The 21,361-nt window shown below is 55.6% G+C and overlaps 1 protein-coding gene across 2 annotated transcripts; it reads left to right on the forward strand.

The window, feature by feature from the left end:
• The first annotated feature begins 4,519 nt into the window (after window positions 1–4,519).
• LOC107510253 (CMRF35-like molecule 8) lies at window positions 4,520–20,536 on the forward strand. 2 transcript variants are annotated; one of them, XM_016143577.2, is made up of 7 exons: window positions 4,520–4,817; window positions 8,879–9,199; window positions 10,345–10,513; window positions 12,838–12,926; window positions 15,900–15,937; window positions 16,374–16,478; window positions 17,159–20,536. In XM_016143577.2, exons 1-7 carry the CDS (start codon window positions 4,565–4,567, stop codon window positions 17,288–17,290), a joined length of 1,107 nt encoding a protein of 368 aa, XP_015999063.2. In that variant the 5' UTR covers window positions 4,520–4,564; the 3' UTR covers window positions 17,291–20,536. The 2 variants fall into 2 exon arrangements, with proteins under 2 accessions (XP_015999063.2, XP_015999062.2); XM_016143576.2 differs by having other exon boundaries at window positions 4,524–4,817; window positions 10,342–10,513; window positions 17,159–20,534.
• The last annotated feature ends 825 nt before the right edge of the window (window positions 20,537–21,361 follow it).

Genomic DNA, 21,361 nt, shown 5'->3' on the forward strand with positions numbered 1-21,361 from the left:
ATTTAACCAGGGGGGCAGGGCAGGAAGGAGTGAGACCACTTCCTCGTCTGCCATCTCAGTCCCCAAGCTGAGGCCGCTGCCCTCCCTCCCGCACCTGCAGCTTCAGCCCCGCCCCTCTCCTAGTACAGTTCAAGGAGGCAGGAAGTTGAACAGGGCATCCCGCTCACCCCAATGGGGCAGCTGGGCAGCTGGGCAGTCCCAGGCTGGCCTCTGTGTAGAGGTCCAGTTGGCCGGCCAAGCGCCCACTGGGTCTCACTGACTTCAGATCAGGAGCCCAAGAGACCCCAGAGCTGAGCTCCAGTGTTCCCCGTCCCTCCTGGGTGGCCTGGTCTGAGGGCTGGGCGCCGTCCTGTTTCCTTCTCCATCACTTCTACCCCGTTTTTCACCTGCTCCTCCTTCACCGCAGAGGAGCCAGCCGGCCTCTCTGAAGCCCCCAGACCCCTTTCCTTTCCCTTGTTCCAGGCCTACCGGCTGGGAAGCTTGAAAGGATCAGCGCCACCGCTGGATGCTTGGCCAGAAGCCTCTCCGCTTCCCACCTTGCAGAGGTGGGAGGAAAGCTTCCCGCCTGAGAAAGCCTGCAGTTCTGGAAACTACCAACAGAGGGTGTTGGGCTGCTTCTGGTTGAATGTCCTTGGATTCCAAGAGAGCTGCTTCTCCATAAGATGCAGGCTCCACTGCTTCTTGGCCGCTGGGTCCCACTGCCTGATTTGTACTCCTTGGCTCTGGCCACCATGGGAATTAGGACCAGGAAATGTCAGACCTCCCAGCACCACCTCACATCCTGTCTGCTGCAGGGCTAGGTTTGGCCATCTGGTCTACCCCAGCTCCGCGTCCAGTCCCTGCTTACTCCCTTTCTACCACCTAGAGTCTTTGGGCTCCTATGTGTCCCCTTAGGGCCAACCAGAGATGGGACAGACAAGCGGGGATGGGCTGGGATGGGGCCAAGGTGGAACCAGGCATCTGGAACTAGGGAGGAAGTTGGGAGTTAAGAGCATGGAAGGTGCTGGAATTCAGAGCACAGTGGAGCTGGACAGGAGTGAGCTGAGAACACGGGAGTCCAGGCCAGGCCGGGCCAGGCCAGGGCTGTAAGTAGACCTTGCCTTCGGCTCTACTGGCCTGGAGCACCTACGTCACCGCACTGGCTCCTCCCTGCCTAGGGAGAGGTGGAGGCACCGAGGCCTCCGTCAGAACTTTCTAACTACGTACTTTGGTTCTTAGTTTGTTGACGGCCTTCCCTGTTTCCTCTCCCTCAGCAGGAAGGGGGAATCAGCTCTTCAACGGTACTAACATTTGCTCATGCCAGGAGAGGCCAGGGGGAGGGGGAGCAGAAGAGCAGACGAACCACCAGGAGAAAGGCGCATGGGTGGGGTCAAGATGCGGAATGGGTGGGGTAGGGTGGGGAGCGGTGTCTTTTGGCTCCTAGTCGCAATGGGCTTCAAATTTGGTTTAAAAAATTTTTACGTATAACTTAAATACTGTAACATTTATTCATTTTAAATGTGTAATTCGATATTTGTACAAATAAATTTTGAGTCGTACGACCGTCGTCAGAACCCAGTTTTAAAATATTTCCTCAAAGTCTCAGAGTTTATGGGAAATAGAGAAGGTACCTTTCCCATAGCTCTTCCTAGATCTTATTACCAGCCCACAACGTGAATTCCTATTTTTATAAGAATTGTCTGAAGAATAGTCCAATTTCCTGTCCTGTGTGTGCGTTGCATGTTAAAAACCTTGATTTTTTGTTAAACGTCCTGATTTTCATTAACCCTCTTGTGAAATCTCTCCATTGCGTAGTATAGTAACTAGGAGACACGGAAAACGGAAGTAGGCGGGGCTTCTCTGCGCTTCCGAGAAACGGCCCGGCGACACCCTGGCTTCACCTGCCGCCTGGGAGCAGGGAGCCAGGCGCGGCCCCATCGAGCCAGCGCTCACGTCTTACAAAGCATGAGTACCTCTCGGCTTGCCTCAAGTAGCCCCCTTGGAAACGCACACACTTCCCCAGCTTCTGGAAGTGTCTGTGGGAAGATCGCCCCGGTTTGGGGGCAGATGGGCCGTGGGGTCAAGATGGCTGCAGAGCTGTGCGTGGGGGTTGGGTGGGGGAGGAAGCCTCTGACCTTGCCGAGGCCTATGGGAGTTGGCGTCATCTCCAGAATGTCAGAAAGACACGTATTCAAGCTCAAGGGGAGGCGCGCCTCCCGAAGGCAGATGTCCGAGGTTTTTGAACGGAGGGCTTGCTGGCTCACCCCACTCTGCCACCAGCACAGCGGTGAGCGCCCAGGGGTCGTGTTTTACGTTCCTAGGGACCGGGGCCATCCCCAGGGCGAGGAAGGAGGAAGAAGCGGACGTGGTGGGTAGGTGGGGAAGTGGGGAAGTGGGGTTCCCTGGCAAGCCCATCGGTTGAGGTTCGATGGCCCCAATTGCCCAACTTCCTCAGCAGCTTGAGCGCCTTCCACTGCGGGGTGCAATCGCCCCCTTAGAGAGCGATGCTGTGGTAGGTGGAAGCTTGGGGTTTAAAATGGACACGCGTATGAAATGTGATTTGTGGGTACGTTATCTCTCTGAGTCGTGAAGGATTTGAGTTGACACATGTACCTGGCGGGAGTTCGTTCAGTAAATCACAGCTTAAGGGACGAGTCAGTCAATTCGTGTTCTCAGAGTGAGGGTCTGGCGACGTGGGCGGGGTGAGCGCAGAACTCCCATTTCACAGAAGGGGAAACCGGCGGAGGAGGATGCAGAAGCGGCTGGAATGCAGCTCAAGGCGAGCGCACGCGGCCAGACCTCCTCCCCGCCCCACCCCCGCTGCCCCTTCTAGGCGCGCAGACCGCTGGCCCCTGCTGGAACCTGGTTTCTGGCCGTGGGCTGTGGGTGCTCTGGAACGTGGTGTTTCAAGCTGCCTCAGCAGATCCGGCCCCGGTAGGGTAGCTTCCCCAGAGGTGGGCAGGAGGGCGGGGCGTGGGCAGTTCCCAGGGTTCCAGCAGAGAGGCAGGCGGGCCAGGCTGGGGCCGGGCCATCAATGTTGGTCTCGCCCAGGCTCCTGGGGAAAGGAAACCAGGAAGCCCCGAGTACCCTATCCCCCGTTTCTGCTGCTTCCCATTCAATTAGTCTGTTTGGCTAATTTTTTAAACCCCATGTTATGTCCATCCGACCGTGACCAGAGCACCTGGCGTGTGGTGGTGGTCAGTGGCTCTCTGTCCCCTCCACCCCCTCAGCACCAGCTCACCAAATATCAGACTCCTTCCTACTGCAGCCAACTCATGTGGCCACTTCTGCTCTGTTGCTGGGGGTGGGGGCAGCCTCCTGGTCTCTAGGCCACACATGAACCCCTCGGCCACCTCCAGCTGACTTTGAGCTTAGGGATGAAGAGGCAGAGAGAATGGGGAACCACTGACTGCCACGGGAAGAGGGGGACCTCTGAGATTGTGCTGCCTTGCGGAAGGGAGCTCTGCTGAGACGCCCCGTAAGTCAATCACTCCCGAGTCTTTTCTGGGGCCCCTACAGTTGGCAGGACTCATTGCTGCTGCTGCAAGGCTCCCCGGAGGGCCCCCACCCACCACCACCAACGCCCTCCCCACTGGCGCCCGAGCCCATGCGTCTGCTCTGGGAAGAGGCTCCCAGCCCAGGGAGAGGCCTTGCGGTTGCAGAATCCTGCCTGGGAAAGGGGGCTCAAGCCTGAGGGCCTCGGGGTTCGTCCCTCCTGCCTCATGTCTGGTAATAGTGGGGGGCAGCGGGGAAAGTGCCACTTCCTTAATTTTCTGACATCAAGTGATAATTTTCTGTCATTTTGCTTCTTCCTTAGAGTTTGTGGTGAGGATGGGAGGGGCGGGGATCGGTTCCCCTGGTGCTTTGCTCTTGGCCATAGTTCAGGTGTTTCTCTGTGTTCCTAAGGAAGATCGAGCCCTGGCGATTCGTTCGTGAAGCATATTTCTCCCTATCAAATCCTATTTGCCTATTACTTTTCATTAAAGATGTATTCTCTTGGGGGGAAGTAGCGTAAGGATATTATTACATCACATTTGAGTATTTTCATAATTACTATATTATCCAGTCTGATGAATCTCCCAGTTAACCTTGACATTCAAGACCATGGCCATGCCTTTTGGTAGTTGAAAATACACATTTCAGGGGGAACTTTACAAGGATTTGACAAGTAAACTGCCAAATGAGACGTCTCATCTACATTTTCCTTTCAGGACAAGATCTTGGTCTTGATCTTCACCAGTGTTGGTTAATGTCTGACTGCTTTGTTATGGAAACTCTCCCAGTGCCTACCAAACTCTATCCTTAGAACCTTCCAGAAAAAGAACCAGCAAGTCACCTCCATTCTCCTGCGTTCTCCTAGGGAAGGAGCTCCTGTGGCCCAAAGGGCTCGCCGAGTCCCCGCTGTGTGTCCAGCCCTGAGCAGGGCCCCATGGGGACTGCACAGGAAGGAAGGTCACAGCTTGGGGAACTCTGGACCAAGTTCAGGACACTTTTCCTGAAGTAGGGGCCATTCAGGGTATCTGGAGTCATTGGGCCCAGGTGAGCTGGGGGCTCACGGAAAGGGAGCAGCCACACTGGGGGTGTCATGCGGGGTGGAGGAGGACTCTGGCCCTGCTCCTCTCCAGAACGGAACAAAAGACTTGAACAAGGAAGAGGCTGGCTCGCTGAAAAGCGGAAGTGGGACGCTTGGGGACTGGGTCCTCCCCTTCACCTAAGACCGAAGCCTCGGATCCGGCTGGAGTCAGATGCTGGTGCGGGTGACCGCAGTGCTGGAGAGATGGGCCAGCAGGGCCGGGCGTCATGGCTGCCTTCAGCTCTGCTGCTTCTCTGGGTCCCGGGTGAGGAGCTGCCTTGTGTGGGTCAGCAGGAGGAAAGGAGGGCGTCAGGGGTAGGGCTGTCAGGGTGCTCCATGAAGCACCCCGAGTCTGGACTCTGCACTGAACACAGAATAGGGCACATTCCGTCCACCACATAAGATGGACAGGCAGAGGATGGCATTCCTGGGATGGCAAGGGGCAACCGCTGCCCCGGGGGGAAAGGGGCGAGGGTCTGTCTCTCCCTCAGCATCCTCATCCTCCGGCCTCAGCCACAGTGGGGCGTGGGGCAGAGGGCGAGCACAGCGGAGGGGCTTTGCGGAGGTTTTCAGATGAAGAATTACAGGAAAGAGGGCGAGAGGCAGGACACTGCAGAGGGGAGGGCGGCGGCCGCCCTGAGCCCACTTGCACCCGAGGGGCTGTGTTTACAGGAGGGGTCGCCCTCATCACCGGTTCCAGGGTGCGGAGAATACGTGGGCAGGGCAGGGGCAGGCCATGGTCCCAGGGGCACGGAGGTGCGTGGCCAGGGCCCTTCAGGGCCGGGGCCTGAGGGCGAGATGAGGACAGAGGGGAGAGAGCAGGCCGTGGGAGGAAGGGGAGGGCAGAGGAACTGCGGGAAGGGAAGTGGGGAGACTCCCCTCCTGTGCCTCCCAGGGGTTCGCGGCGCTCCTCAAGCAGTCCGCAGTCTGCTTAGGTTTATTCCTGGGGTACTGACAGTCTTTTTGGTTGTTCTGCTTATACATGGTGATTCAATTTGCTGACGAGCTGTCTGTGGAAAGGCCGTGGCTCCTCGTGATGCTTTTGGAAACGGGCATCTTCTTAATCCGCTCTGTCTGCCGACCTTCTCGGCGCTGTGTCTTCACGACCGCCCGCATCGGGGCTGGCGCTTCCGTCCTCGTGTGTCGCTCTAGTTTCTTTCTCTCACCGATCGTGGGCCGAGTGGCCAGAACGGTGCCCAGGCCTGAGGTGGGACCGTCTTCCCCGCCTTGTCCCTGACTAGGGCAGGTGTCTCGCATCCATCATCGTGATGAAGGTGTTTTGCTGCTGGTATCTGTTTACAAAAGGTTTTTGAAAACAATAGCAACAAGTACTTTTTAAATTATCTATGAAGATCATTGTATTTTTCTCCTTTGAACTATTAATGTGGTAAATTATAGTAATTTTAGTCTCGATATACGTATTATGCTGATTTCATGAAAAGAACTTCCTGTTTCTATATTCTCTGCAAATGCTTAAATGCAGTGAGATTTGTCTATTCTTCGAAAGTTTAAGAGAACTAACTTGTGAAACTGTCTGGATTTTATGCCTTATTTTTTTGGAAAGGAAAGAACTTTTCTCTTTCCTTTTTTTTCCTTTTCACACTCCCCCCTCCAGCGTCATTGAGGTATAATTAACAAATGGAAATTGCCTTTTTTTTTCACGGTACATGTGATGTTTTGCTATTTGCGTGCAGTGTGAAATGGTCACCACATCACCTCATTGCAAAGAGTCCATGGTAAAAGCCGTCATTGTTGGTCTACGTTAGAAAACATTGATTTCTGGGTCCGTATTGGTAATTATGTTTTTCTAGAAAAATCATCGGTTTCGTCCAAGTTTACAGCCTCGTTTGCCGAGTCGTCCAAAGCTCCCTGGTTGTTTTTCTCTCTGGTCGGGCCCGAGTGTCCTCCCCTCTCCGCCTGGATCCGGCCGCCCACGTAGAGGGAACGGCAGAGAGAAAACGCCTGTGTTATTGTCTGTCCCTTCTGAAGGAGCAGAACATCCGTTTTTCAATGTATACTCTAGTTCCTCTGGTTTCCGGTTCCTAATTTACTAATTTCTGCTCTGACTTTACTCTTTCCTCCCTCCTGGCTGGGTGTGTTTGTATGTGTCCCTCTCCCGACTTTCTGGGTTGGAGGGTTCACTCGTTTCTCTGAGATTTAGGACGACTGGAAGAGAATTGGTGAGGACCCGGGTCCCGGGGTGGTCTCCGGTCTCCCGTGTTTCCGGTCAGCGGCAAGGGGGTGGTGACAAGTGCTGAACAGGTCAAGGCCGCATTGGGAGGACTGTGCATGAGTGTCATTGTCCCAGCTAAGCGGGGATGTGACAGAAGGCGGGTTTTCTGACACCTCCCCCTCTCTAAGTTCCAAGTCCTTTAGGGGTGAAAACGTTTGAGAGAAGTGGTGACATTTTGTCTCCTAAGATTTCAGATGTGTGATGTCCTAAGAAGGGTGGCTTTAGACAGACAGACAGACACAGAGAGAGAAACAGAGAGAGACAGAGAGACACAGAGGGACAGAGGGAGACAGAGGGCAGAGGGAGCACGCCAAGGGAGCGTGGAGACTGACAGGACCAGGACGGGGGCTGTGGGTGGGAGTGACGGGGGGCGGAGCCAGGGTCCCCGGCGGAGAATGTGACAGGGAGAGGACAGCTGAGGCGAGGCAGGGAACAGAGTCCGGACGTGGACACAGCGGCGTTGTCTCGTTGTCTCGGGGGAAGGAAGGCTGAATCGGCACTGATTTTGTAAGCGCTCGGTCTCTGTCCAGTTTAGCGCTTTGTTTCTCCAGAAGATCACACGTCCACGCAGATTTGCGCGTTTACGTGCAGGGAATTTCTGCAAGGTGCTGTCCTGACTCCTTTCACTTTTTCTGTGTCTGTGGTTATTTTTCTCTTTTCATTTCTTAATTTGTCTAGACGGAGGATTATCTATTTTTATTAGGCCGAATCGTATGAAATTCTTGGTTTCTTGGTCAAAAGCAGTTGGATATCAGCAGTTTCTGACGGTTTAACCTGATTTTATTCGCCAGGCATTTTACACCCTTGATCTCGCTCAGCGCCCCCAAATGCCACACAAGGCCCACCAATTTTCACCGCCTCACAGGTGAAATGTCTGAGACTCAGAGAGGTTACGTAACTTGCCCCGGAACACACAGCTGCGACATCCCAGAGCAGAGACTCAAACCCAGATTCCTCCAATGATCTTTCCTCATCTCCTTAGCAACCGCTACTGGGCATCTAAATAAATGTCAGGTGTGTGAGGTCAGGGCCTGAGAAAGCCTTCTCTGTGGGGCATCTGCTCACCCAGGTCAGGAGGGGGTGTCCTGACGGGGCCCCCTGCAGACAGACTGATGGGAGCAGGTGTGTTAGCTTTGGGCCTAGAGCTGGGGTGGGGAGGGACTCACGCTGAAGTATTTCTTGAGGGCCTACCACGCAGCAGGCACGCGAAGACACTGGAGAGGGAGGGAGGCCTCCGTCCTCGGGGAGCCTGCATCTGAGTCTCCCAAAGTCTTCAGGTGAGCCATCTAAGGGCCGGAGAAAGCACGTCAAATGGAGAATTTCGAACTCTAGGAAAAGAAGGTAAACGCCCTGCCACCCAGTTTGGGGGCCCAGTCACAGGATTATGGAGGTGGTGAGCAGCTGCCCACGGCAGGGGACGCCTCCCCTGTGTGGTGGCCAGCGTTAGGGTCGCACACGGCACCTTGCTCTCCCAGCTGTGTCTCTGAGAACTGTTTGGGCAAAAGCGGACGTAAATCTTGGAAACAAAATACAGAGCTTCCTTGAAACTGAAGAGTCAATAGGGGCCGGGCAAACTGACGTACGATGGATGAGATGAGGTCTTCGTCAGCAAGCTTAGTGCGTGTGGCTGATTTTTGTCCACAAACTTGGCCCGGCCTGGCCGCGGTGTGTGAGAACCGGTTTGCGGGCCTCTCGCTGCCCTCGTCATGACCCCTGGCGGGGACAGACCGCTGCGTGAGCGGTTCCTCAAGTCCCCGAGATGCTCAGGGCTGGGGTGCAGCTCTGGGGAGAGCAGGGTGCTTGGGGGCGAGTCCTCAGGGCCCCGGAGGTTGAGGGAGGCCGCTGGTTGGTGAGGGGCGGGAGGGGCGCAGAGGAGGCGGAGTCTGGAGGAAAGGGCAGCTGTGGTCACATCTCAGGGTGACAGGATGTGGTCACATCTCAGGGCAACAGAGAGGAAGGGGAGGACACTCCAATGCGACTTGGCTGCTGGGGAGAACCGGCGAGCAATGGAGGGACTCTACCAGGCGTGACCCCAAGGCGCCCCCAGCCCGGGCCCATCTAGTGAGGAGCCGGAACTCGGCTGTGTCTTCCAGGTTCTTTGTCTCTGAGTTGCCCCCGCACCGTGGAGGGCACTGTGGGGGGCTCCCTGACCGTGCGGTGTCGCTACAAAGAGGAGTTCAGGAAATCTACCAAATACTGGAGTAAAGAGAATCATTTGTTCTCGTGGAAGATCGTGCAGACCAGAGATTCAGAGAGGAACGGCCACGTGTCCATCAGGGACCATCCAGCACACCTCACCTTCACAGTGACCTTGGAGAAACTCACAAAGGATGATGAAGACACATACACGTGTGGGATCGATGTACCGATGGCTCCGGACCCCACCTCCGAGGTCGTGGTGTCTGTGTTTCCAGGTGAGCTGCTCACGGCCTTGTCCTAGATCCAGGCTGCCTGACGAGTCTGAGGCCAGAAGAGCCAAGGCTGGAATCTGATGAGAGAGAGAGGGGGGGGGGGTGGGGAGAGAGGGGGGGAGGAGAGGGGGGAGAGAGGGGAGAGGGGAGAGGGGAGAGAGGGGAGAGGGGACAGAGGGGAGAGGGGAGAGAGAGAGAGAGAGAGTGTGAGTCAGTCTGGGAGACTTCCTGGAGGAGCGGGCTCCTCTGCTCAGTCGTGAGGGATAGGAAGGTGCTTGTCAGGTGAAGGTGAGGCCAAGAGAGCAGAGCACACGCAGGAGAGGGAGGAGAGGAGACTGTGGGTCAGCCCCACGCGAGCCAGAGCCGCGTGGGGGAGGGTCGGGAGCGGAACCGAGGCGGCCGAAGTGGGGGCCTTAACACGTGACGCGTCAGATTTACAGTTAAGCAGAGTCTCCGACAGGCAGGGTGGGAGTCATGCCCCTGTGTGCCAGGCCCAGGCCGGAAGCCTCAGCCTGCATCTCCTAGCTTGATCTGTTAATGCCATGCTGGACCCGCCTGGGCTCTATGAGAACCTTCTCAGCGAGATGCTGAGGAGCCAATAGAAGGAGAGTAACATTTGACCAGGCATCAGGTGGGTGTCGTTAGTTGGAAGGAGACAAGAGGGGGTGTGGAGGTGACTCACGGCAGCGGTCCCCAACCTTTGTGGCACCAGAGACCGGTGCTGCCATGAGCATCCAATGCCCGAATACCCGAGGCAGAGCTGAGGCGGTGAAGCTGGCGCTGGGCGCGGCGGCAGATGCAGATGAGGCTTAGCTCACTCGCCCCCTGCTCACCTCCTGCTGTGCGGCCTGGTTCCTAACAGGCCACGGACTGGTACTGATCCGTGGTGCGGAAGTTGGGGACCCTGACTTTGGGGCTCCGCGGAGGGCTGTGACTCCCCTTGGCAGGGTGGGATCAGGACTCTTTGGGGGTACCTGCATCCTGTTAGAAGATCCTCGTTCAGCCCAGGGGAGACTTTGGTCCCAGGCTCCTCCATCCTGCCCACATCCTGACTGAGCATTTTGTGTGAAATCAAACCAAAAAGCTATTGGCGAGCGGTGGGACAGTCAGAAGAGAGAGCACCGGTCCGATTTGTGTTTCCGCAGCAGCACCAACATCTGCCACCTACGAGTCACCCACAAGTATCACCAGCGCCAACACCTCCACAGTCACAACTGAAATTCCAGCTGAGTCCACGACGTTGCCTGTAGTGGAAGTCACCTCCATCACAAACAGCCAGAAGGACCAGAAGGACACCCAGCAGAACCAGGACTGGACGTAAGGTGCCCTAGTCCCCGTGTCCTGGACGTGACCCTTCTCCTCAGAGGAGCTTGAGGGACCTCCCTCCACCCCCAGCGGTGTGGTCCCGTGGGGGGTGGGAGTCATGCCCCTGTGTGCCAGGCCCAGGCCGGAAGCCTCAGCCTGCATCTCCTAGCTTGATCTGTTAATGCCATGCTGGACCCGCCTGGGCTCTATGAGAACCTTCTCAGCGAGATGCTGAGGAGCCAATAGAAGGAGAGTAACATTTGACCAGAAGTGATGACATCGCATCAGGCATGTGCTAAGTGACTTATGTGAGTCCTCATAAGCCCCTCACTACAACCTGTGCCATTATCACTCTGCTGTACAGGCGAGTAAACTGAGGCTCGGAGAAGTTACATCGATTACCGCCAGGTCATGTAGTTACAGGAAGCAGGCGGGGCTTCCCACCCAGGGGTCCGCAATTCCAAAATCTTAGGTCCTTCTCTCTAAATTGTTAATCTTGTCTGTCTATCTATCTATCTATCTATCTATCTATCTATCTATCTATCTATCTACTTATCTACCTATAATCTATCTATCTATCATCCATCTGTCTATCTATCTCAAATCCCGGGAGAATCTGGCAATGTTTATAGACTGTCTGCCTAGAAAGACGCATGGCGTTCTGGCTGTTCCTGGGGTCCCCGACTCCCCATTATGACACCCCCTGGTGTTTTGCGATTCATTTCCAGCACTGACGCCTGCAGTCAGCACAGACCCACAGGTTAAGGGCTCAGTCCCAGAAAACTACATGACTCTGCATTTCAGAGCCCTCTGGGGATACCCAGGCCAGGCCATTGTGCTTCTGACCAACCACGTACAAATCTGGAGGCTCCCATAACCCCCTGGGGTTTGATAATTGCTTAGGTTGCTGACAGAATGCAAGAAAGGGCTAATGTGCTATACTCATGATTACAGTTTTTGATCGAAGGACCAGCAATTGAAGAGACACATAGCATGGAGTCTGGGAGGGTCCTGAATGCGAAACCTTCGTGCCCTCTCTCAGTGGGCTTGGTTCAGGGATCTCAGTCTCTTGGGAGAGCGATGTATTCACCCACCATGGAGCTTGTCCAAGCTTGGTGTCCAGAGTTTTTATCAGGGTTTCATTACATAGACACCATTGGTTGAATCACTGGTCACGTGACTGAACTCAGTTCCCAGCCCTGCGCCACTCCCTGAAGGACAGGCTGGTTCAGAGCCCTAATCACGAGGTTAGTCCCTCTGGTGACCAGCCCCCATCCTGAGTCACCTCCTCTGTTACCATAATCTTGTGTGTGATGCAAGGGGCTCATAACAACAAGGGGAATCGAAAGTGTTTAGGGTACATATGTCTTTCCAAGCAAGAGTCTCCCAGGAGCCAGAGGGCAAAGGGCAGTCAGATTCTTCACTCCACAATGACCCTTGCACAGGCTTCCTCTTAACCCGAGGGACGGTCTTAATATCAGACGATGTGAAATTCAGGCCCCGAACACACCACTTCCAGAAAGCAACTCTGCAGATGCACACGTGGTGGGCAGAGCGAGGTTCTGTGGGGCCCTAAGCCTGTACAGTGTGGGGGAGGGGAGGCGCACCTGTAAAAGGTGAGAACGTAAGAATCCGAGAGCGAAGGACTTCTGTATCCTGACGTGGGAAGCTCTCCGAGAGGTACCGTTAAGTAAAAAGCTCCTATTTATACTCCGCCTCCTTTGCGTGATAATATTTCCCTTCCCTTTGGAGGGAAATATTGTGAATTCGTATTTTCTCATATTCGAATAAAGGGTCTCGGGCAGGTTCTGAAGTATAATATGTGTTGGGGTGGGGAAAAGCGGATACGTGGGGATTGTGTAGAAAGGAGCTTTTATACTGTTTCTTTTTAAATTTATCGGGATAACATCGTTTATTAACCTTATGTATAAACTTCGGGTGCACAGCTCCATGGCGTGATATCTGTATGCTGTGTCGTGTGCTCTCCACCCAAAGTCCATTCTCTTTCCCTCACCACGTTTTCGATCCCCTTTATCCTCTTAATTCCCCCCACCTCCCTGGTCTCTGGGAACTGTTGTTCTGTATCTGAGCGTCTGGTTTTCGCTTGTTCCTATGTTTGGTTTGTTTGTTGCCTCCTTTTTTGTATCCACATGAGTGAAATCGTATGATTTGCATTTCTCTTATAACTCGTGATGTTCAGCACCTTTTCATGTGTCTGTTGGCCATTTGCATATCTTCCTTGGAATATTTTTAAATGTGACCTTGTCCGTCTATTGAAACAAAGGAGGCGAGAAGGTCCCCTGTGCCACCCGCCCTGTCCTGTGTCCGTCCTCCAGGTTCTATGTGCTGCTCTCCTTGTCGGCACTGCTGCTGCTTCTGCTGGCGGGCGCCTCGCTGTGGGCCTGCCGAAGGAGAAGGACCAGAGGTGAGTCGGATCGGGGGATTCTAGGGGCAGACCCTGAGCGGTGACCCCAGCATGGTAGGGACAGACTGTGGGAGGCAGCTCCCTGGATGGTGGCCGTTCCCACGGTGGGGCCCCGTGAGGCAGTGTGCCCCTTCTGTTTAAAAGCTTTCCATGACCTTCCAGATCCTCAAAAGCCCAGGCTCCTCTAGGACAGTCACGGCGCTCCACAGTCTGGCCTGGTCCGCCTCCCTCCCACCGTTTGTCCTGAGATGACTGTTCCCATCTTGTCACTTGCTGAGAGTCACACCCCAGGCAGGTCTCACCTTCTGTGTTCTCCTTGGGCACCCAGGGTGCCCCCCGTACCTCTCCCTGACGCGCGCCTGGTGGGCCCAGAAGACTGCCATCAGAATTCCTTTCCCCTTTTGGGGGACCTTTTACTGGTCCCCAAACACTGAGTTGGGGGTCCCTCCTGGGCGTACCTCTGGACCTCTGCCGTCGTAGCCCTTTCTGCCCAGATCGGCAGCACCCCCTTCCTGGCCTGCCGCCCGCCGGCCCCTGCAGCTCCTTAGGATCGGGACCGCGGCTCGAGAAGGCACACGGTCAGTGCGCGTCAGGTTTACGTGTCATTTAATACCTCCAGCTGCAACAGCCACCCCAGGAAGCCGCTGTGGTCCAGCTGCTCCCCTGTGAGGTCAGATTAAAAGTGAGCACATGTAGGGGGCACCCAGCGCCCGGTCTGGCACCAGTCAGTACTTGACACGTGAATTCGATGAATAGAAGAGCGGAGAACGGGAAACGCCATGGTATACCTGTTGCTGGCCGGAGGCCGGCTGACACCTGTCGGGGCCGACACCTGTAGGGTTTCTGCAGGAGATGGAACGTGAGCCTCATGTTCCCTTCCTGTGCCAAGAGATCTTGACTCCCCGAGCAGAGGGTTCTCCAAGGAATTTGTGTCCAGACTTTTAAAGTGAGATTGGGGTGAGCGGAGAGGGGGTCACTGTGTCCACAGCCACAGGGCTTATTGGGAACTGGTTCATGCTGGGGGCCGGGAGGGTGTGTAGGGACAACTTCTGCCTCGTGCCCTCACCGCCACCCACCGCCACACCCACCCCCACCCCTCCATGGGCCCAGCCTGCCTATCGCTGCTCAGGCTGTTAAGAAAGGAGTCAGGTGTCTGCACGTCTGAGCTCGATGTATGCAAAGCAAATTACATCCTCTTCCTCGTCTGTTGCTCCCACATCACTTTAGGGGACCCTCCTTTTAAACGTCCGTGGACACGTGAGCACTGCCTGCCTCGTGGGGATTCCCGGCCCGGGTTCTTTCAACATCTGTGGGTCTCAGTGGTTTCTTCGCTGTCTCACCCAGAAAGGCTTCCCTCGTCAGAAAGAGAAATGTGATGTTGTAGAGGATCGAAAAGGAAGTAAAAGCACAAAGGAGGAAATACCCCCCCCCTTAAGCCCCGTAACCCCCTCACGCCCCCTCAGACTGTTATCAGGGGTTCTGAAACTTTAAAGCTCCCGGCGCCCCGGGAGGCCGCCATGCCCTCCGAGGTGTGGCCTTCCGCTCCTTGTCCATGCCGCTTATGCACATGAGATTTCTTACAGTGTTTGCTTCATGCCCTTATTTCTCTTTTAAACTTATTTTTCTTGCCCTTGCCTGAAAATCCCTGACTCGGAGCTCACCGGCAGGCGGGTGGACTCTGCCCTCTGAACTGCTCCTCCGAGGGCCCAGGCTTCCTGCTGGAACATTCCGACTCCTCCTCCCCTGGCTTCCGAATCTCAGCTTCTGTCTCCTGACCAAGTCCGGGCTCTCTTCCCACCCATCGTCCCTCAGCCCACTCTCATTCATTCACTCCTGTGTTCCAAGCACCTGCTGTGCGCCAGGCCCTGTGCTGGGCGCTGGGGGACGCTGTCGTGGACCGAGGTCCACCATCCAGCTGGCCTTCCCTGCGATGTGCTCCCAGCTCTTCCCCACCCGCCCCTGCTGCGCTCCCCGGCACAGCGCCCGTCCCGGCCGAGGAGCAGGGTGGCACGGAGCCCGCTCGCGTCGCCCGGAGCAGGACGCGTTTGCACCCCAGAGCACCTGGACTGAGTGGGCTCAGCGCGCGCTTCCCGTGGCCTCGTGTCTCCGACTGCGGGTATCTCGCCTTGCACCCCGGGGGTCCCTAAGGGCCCACGCTGTCTCTCCGTGTGGCAGCGGGCTCGGGGCATCTGGGCTGTGTGCGCCTCACCTGATGCCCACCAGCTCCTGGGGCCCGGTTCGGCAGGTCCAGTGTGCTCTAAGCTGTGATCCCTCCGAGCCCCTGGGCCTTCTGCATGTGAGGGACGGACCCCCAGGCCAGGCTCTGAGCAGACGGGACCCTGGTGACTTCTCATGACTTTTCATACAGTTCTAAGGTCTTTGAAAGGACAGTCTCTTTTCTTTCATTTTTTTTTTTTTATTTAAAATGTTTAGGGCTTGTTGAAACACAGGTGGCTGAACCACGTCCCCCGCGTTGCTGACTCAGTACGTGTGGGGTGGGGGTCTGCGTGTGTGTGTGGGGGGGACACACGGCGGAGCATTCGCCTCCCTAACCGCTTCCAAGTGTGCGGGGCGGCCGTGTTCAGCGTCTTCACCGTGCTGAGGAAAAGGCCTCCCACTCTCTCCTCTTGCCACCAGGTCCCTCCCACAGGGGCCCTTCCTTTCCTGCGTTCTCCCCCTGGGGACTATTCTCTACCAGCGACTGTCCTGAGAACCAGCTTTGTCCGCCACTCCCCCCAGGCCGAGCCGCTAGTTCATTGTTGACTTATTCTCACTCACTCCTTCGTTCATTGTCTCATTGACTGATTCACTCGGTCAACAACCCCTTGATTTCTGGCTGCACTGCAGACCTGAGGTATAGGTCCCCAAGGCTGATGTCTCTAGGGAAAGGCCTTAGTCCAGGGGGATGGCAGGGAGCCCCACCCCCGCCCTGTCCTGGGATTCGGCCTCCTCACTCTCCCCTTGTCCCCTTAGCTGGCGGGAATCCAGAGCCACTGCAGAAGCCCAGGCAGGTAAGAAAGGCCACCGGGAGGAGCGCCAGGGGGCTGGGCAGGGACACAGGGGTGATGGGGGCTGCAGGACAGTGTCCCGGCTGCAGGACAGTGTGCCGGCTGCTGGGCGCTCGGGTGGATCACAGATGGGTGGAGCGGGGTGCTCGCCCGAAGCAGGAAGAACGTGCCTGGGAGAGCTGGTCGCTGGGTCTTGCCTCGAGCTCTGGCCTGTCTCGTCCGCCCAGGGAAAGTGGAATGAGGGAGGGTCCTCCCAGCTCTGTGGCCCAGAGAGACCTTAGGGTGAGGGGGGAGCAGGGTAGGAACGCTGGGCTGGAGCGCCCAGGGCATAACGGGAAGGGAAGCCGTCTGCAGAGATCGGGGACCGAGGCGAGTGTGGGCTGGAGCTCCCAGGGGCCCCGCGGACGGCCAGCCAAACCTGACCCCCGGCCCCCCACAGGGTCCCCAGCAGACGGAGCCCTGCTATGCCAACCTGGAGCTGCAGACGCTGCCGCTGTGTGAGCCGGGGCAGCCCAGGCAGGAGGAGACGGAATACAGCACCGTGGTGAGTGCCGGGGCCGGTTCCCCGCGTGGGGACAGGGGCCGTGCCAGGTGCGTCACCTGAGGGGGTGGCGGCAGGCAGAGGAGCCCGGGGCTGCTTTGGTGACTCTGCGTCTCTCCAGGACGGCACCGCACAGAGAATGCCAGAACGTGGCGTCATTGCGGCTGGGGGTTGGGGTGGACAGGGGAGGCGGAGGGGCTGTGGGAACAGCCGGTCTCCGTGGCCTGAGAGCCGGTGAAGCACAGCTTCGTTAGCACCTGCTGTGTGCCGCAGACCCAATGAGGAAACCTGCGATTTCTCGCTGTGCTGGTCCCAGCATCTCCTTTGTATGGAGGCTTCTTTTCAGATTTTTATCAAAGCCCCGCTGCAAGTCAACCCTTAGGCAGAGCCAAAATAAGGGAAGAGGCTGCAGCAGTCCCATGGGGTTCAGGCAGGGCCGGGGCCCGCTGGGCGGAGAAGATGGGCCTGAGCCAAAACCGGGCTCTGTGCCGTGGGGCCAGGCGGAGTGGAGGCTGGCGGGCAGGACTGTGGCGCCCAGTCCTCGCGGGACAACGAGGCCAGGACAGTGCAGAAGGCTCGGTGCTCCCTGGGGAGCCTCGCCAGGGCCCCTCGGGAGTCCCCCCCTTCCCAAGCTGGGGTGTGCCTCCCTCACCTCTCCCCGAATCTGGGGTCTCTCTCTGCAGGGCGCCCCCAGGGAAGAGGTTCACTACAGCTCGGTGGTGTTCAACACGCAGAGTCAGGATTCTAAGGACACAGCTCTCCACCAGAGGCCGTGGCCGCAGGAACCAGAGTACAGCGTGATCCGGAAGACGTAGGCTGTGGCTCTGGCCTTGCCTCCTGGAAGCCGCCGTGGGCCACGGGAAGCCCAGGGCTGGCCCCCCTCACCCGCGCCCCCTCTCCCCTCTGCCCACGCCCCTCGGGGGTGACCGGCAAGGCAGCTGGGCATCTGCGGCTCGTGCCCTGGCCCCGTCGGCCCCTTGGCTCGCTGGGGACAGTGGGGATGGGGGGCTGGTGCAGACAGACCTGCAGGAATCGCTCTGCTGGCCCTCGTCACGTCTTTCGTCTTTCCGCTTCATTTTGGCTCCGTGTGCACGACGGGACCTCAGTCCCGTGGGACTCCAGGAGTAGACGTGGCTCATGTGGGGTGTTGCCTCTGAATAGCTTTGTGCATCGAGCCCCCGTGGGGTTCCGGGGGGAGGGAGAACTGGCAGCTCACAGACAAGGGGACCGAGGCCGGAGAGAGGCGAGGCTTGCCCGTGGCGACAGGACCAGCCGCGGGCAGCTGCTTCTGGACCCGTAGACAGGTTTCCTTTTGCTCTATGAGACATCAATAAAGTTTGAAATATCTTAAGAGAGAAGGAAGTTACTTAAACAGTGCCTGCGAGGCGTCCGCCACCCTGTATTGAAGCCATCTCTTGGCTTCGACCCCAAATGAACACAGAGACGTTGGGAGGACCCAGCGGGGTTGGGGGCAACTTGAGGACGTCATCATCGAGTGACAGAGGGCCAGTCACGGCCGATTCTCTCTGTACCGGAGGACTCGGCAGGGACTTCTGTCAAGGGGACCCCGATTCCAGTTCCTTTAGGAATCCGCCCGGGAGGGAACTTGCCGGGTCACAGGGTCCGCGTCTTAATCTCTTCCGAGGAAGTGCTGTGCCGTGTCCACCGCACAGGGGTCACTGGTGCGGCCTGGCACTGGGCCGTTTGGAGTCCTGACGATGAGGCCTTGGAGGGTGGACGTAAAGAGTATCATGGAGCCTGATGAGGCGGACAGCGGGTCCCCCTTTATCCATGCTTTTGCTTCCTGGGGTTTCAGGTACCTGCAGTCAAATGCCATCTGAAAATTAGTAAATGGAACATTCTGAAATAAGAAATTCGGAAGTTTTAAATTGCATGCTACTCTGAGATAAAACCTCTCACCCTCAGGCTTCATCTCACCCAGAGTGTGAATCAGCCCTTTATCCAGCATGTCAGCGCTGTGTACGCTACCGCCCCCTAGTGGCTTAGTAGCTTTGTTGGTGATGAGATCACCTCGTGTTCTCACAGTGCTTGTGTTCGAGGAACCCTTGTCTGACTTAACGATGGCCCCAAAGAGCAAGAGTAGTGATGCTGGCGATTCAGATCTGCCAAAGAGAAGCCGTAAAGAGCTTCCTTTAAGTGAAAATGTATGTACGTGTAGGGGAAAGCATGATACATATAGAATTCGGAACGATCCACGGCTTCAGATGTCCATTGGGGTCTGGATGTATCCCTCGAGGATAAGGCAGGACCACTATAGCCTGGTGCAGATAAGCACTCAAAATATTTGTTGCCATGGATTCAGCCCAGTCGCCTTCCAGGCCTGACCTAAAGTGGCTCTTACAGGGATCCCATTTCCAATCTGAAAGTGACCCCTGCAGGATGATCTCACTCTAAGGGACATGGTAGAAGATAGAATCTAAGATCTAAAGAGTTATCCGAAGGACTCTTTCTCCTCCAATGGCATGAAGTTGAAATCTTGATGTAGTCTGAATTTCCACTGATTAAAGAGAAAGATTCTGTAAAACGCAAATACCTAGAGTGTTAGTCGCGGAAGTCTATCCTAGGGGCTGTAACAGCCGTGACCACAGCAGCGGGACTGGTTGGAGGGGCAGCGGGGGCTGGACCAAGAGGGCATTTCGGCCATAGACACATTCTGTCCCCACCTGCCGCCCCATGAGTCTCTAAGGCACAGGATAGGGCTAAGTTTCCCAGTGGAGGCCACCTGACAGTGTGACTACCCCGTGGATGCCCTTAATGTCACTTTGCAAGGGTGGGTCTCGGTTGAGACCATCCCAGTGCTCCAGAGAAGGTCTAACCCCATGAGAGAGTGGGCTGGTTCTCCATCTTCTTTTCCCAGAAGACTTGTTGCCTCAATCATCAGAGAATTACCTGACTCCTTCTCAGGAATCTCTCCATACCAAAGGACATTGAGAAGGGAGATCTTTGCCGAGTCAGGTTTTGTTTTGTTTTATTTTGTTTTTTATTTTTGTTTTTTTTTGAAAAGTTCCCAGTGGACGCACATCTTAAAATTGCATAAAGAAGGGTGGCAAACAGGTGACTCTTCCTCAAACTAGGGAGATTCTGCAGGAAATGCTGCAACTTACATTTTACTTGACTTTAGGTTTTTTGTTTTATTTATTAATAAGAAGGCTACGCGCTGCCTGATTTCAAACTCAAAATATACAGTGGAAATTCAATCTCCTTATTATTTCTGCTCCCGGTCATGCAGAGACAACTAATGTTAAGAGTTTCTTATGTCTCTTCATTGAGATATTTAGTCACATAGCATGTATCTATACGATGTAGTTCTCTACCGCTTGTAAGTATGTATATACAGCACATATCTCTGTAGCTCTCGATTATATATATATATCCCCCTGTTCCCGTATATACCCTCCTCATTCCCAACATCCCTGAATCTTTGCATCTTCATGGAATCACAAGCATGTAGTTTGTTTTACGTCCTCTTTAAATGAGGCAGAGCATCCCATAATATTCCACTGTTTGGATGGGCCACGAGACCCACAAGCCGTTTTGTGCATTTTCACGTAGAGCTGACAGGTAAAATCCAAGAAGGTCGCAGGGTCTGTGTACTTGTCATTTGGAGAGCTATTGCCAAATGAACGTCGGCTTTGAAATAGCGCTCGTTAAACGATGCCTTACGGGTGATTGCTCCATACATAAAAGTACCATATTAACTTTACCACGACTGTCTAAGGCCTCTACGGAGAAAACGAAATTCTAATAAAGGTCATGTAGGCACTTGTTTTGGATGACTAAAAAGCATAAAGATGGCAGTTCTTACCAAATTAATGAATGAATTCAACGCATTGCCAATAAAATTCCAGCTAGATTTGTTTGAAGAATTTAATAAATGTATTTCGAAATTTATATAGCAAAACAAGGCCTTTCAGTAGCTAATTCCACATTTCGAAGAATAATAAGAAGGGAATTGTCTTACCAGATGTTAAGATATACCAGAAAGCCAGAGCAATAAATACGGCATGGAATAATTGTCCCACCATCAAACAGAGGCGTCCGCGGAAAAACGCAAAGATCAAGGATGCGCCCCTGGAATGTGGGGAAAGAAGTGTGAGAGAAAGGTGAGCCAGGGGTGCCGGGGGCGAGGACGAAGCTGGGAACACCGGCTCCCCGCGCGGAGAAAGACACACCTGGGTTTCTGCCTAACCCCACGTGCGGAGAGACATCCCGGGTGGATTAAACTTAACTGTGAAGGTCGAAACGACCCATGCGAGGGCTCGGGCGAGGGGCACGGGCCTTTTCACGAACGGCGAATCACATGGACGGCGTCGGCCCAGGGAGACGAGCACGCGACGTAAATAAGCGCAGTGGCCCGCGTGGCGTTTCGCCGTTTTCTGAAAGCACGCTGCGTGTCTGCGTGTCTGCATCATGCGGGAAGCCCGGATCGACGCGGCGGTAGACAAGACTGGGAATTCCAAGACGGAGGGGCTCAGCCACATCTGCAGCCCTGTTTCTTTGCCAAGTGGGGAGAAGCCTTTTCTTTGGTTTCTTAGGCGGCACCCTTGGGTCTGAGCTCCATTCTACCTTTTATAAATTCGATGAAATAGGGCAAGTCACAGCAAGCGTTACATCGCGACTTTCGGACACACGGCTCTCCAGGAAGTAGGGCGCGACGCCGGCATCCACGCGGAGCCGTGAGCGGGCGGATGAGTTAGGACGGTGAGTGAACGGAACGGACGATGGGTCACGAACAGGAAGCTTTGGTGGACAGAGGTTCATGACGGCCTCGCACTCCACGGACTGCTCTCCGCGTCCACGGGAGAGGACCTGTCCGCGCAGTGCGGGACCGCTCCGAGCTGTCCACTCGGCGGTCAGCCAGAGGG

Source organism: Rousettus aegyptiacus, unplaced genomic scaffold (assembly GCF_014176215.1).
Source record: "Rousettus aegyptiacus isolate mRouAeg1 unplaced genomic scaffold, mRouAeg1.p scaffold_m13_p_6, whole genome shotgun sequence".
NCBI classification, from domain to species: domain Eukaryota; kingdom Metazoa; phylum Chordata; class Mammalia; order Chiroptera; family Pteropodidae; genus Rousettus; species Rousettus aegyptiacus.

Bases quoted from the DNA above. Each gene is read 5' to 3' on its own strand.
- LOC107510253 (XM_016143576.2), top strand. From the start codon at position 4,565: ATGCGGGGTGGAGGAGGACTCTGGCCCTGCTCCTCTCCAGAACGGAAC. The intron at 9,200-10,341 runs GTGAGCTGCTCA...GTGTTTCCGCAG, and splicing joins CGTGGTGTCTGTGTTTCCAG to CAGCACCAACATCTGCCACC. The intron at 16,479-17,158 runs GTGAGTGCCGGG...CTCTCTCTGCAG, and splicing joins AGACGGAATACAGCACCGTG to GGCGCCCCCAGGGAAGAGGT.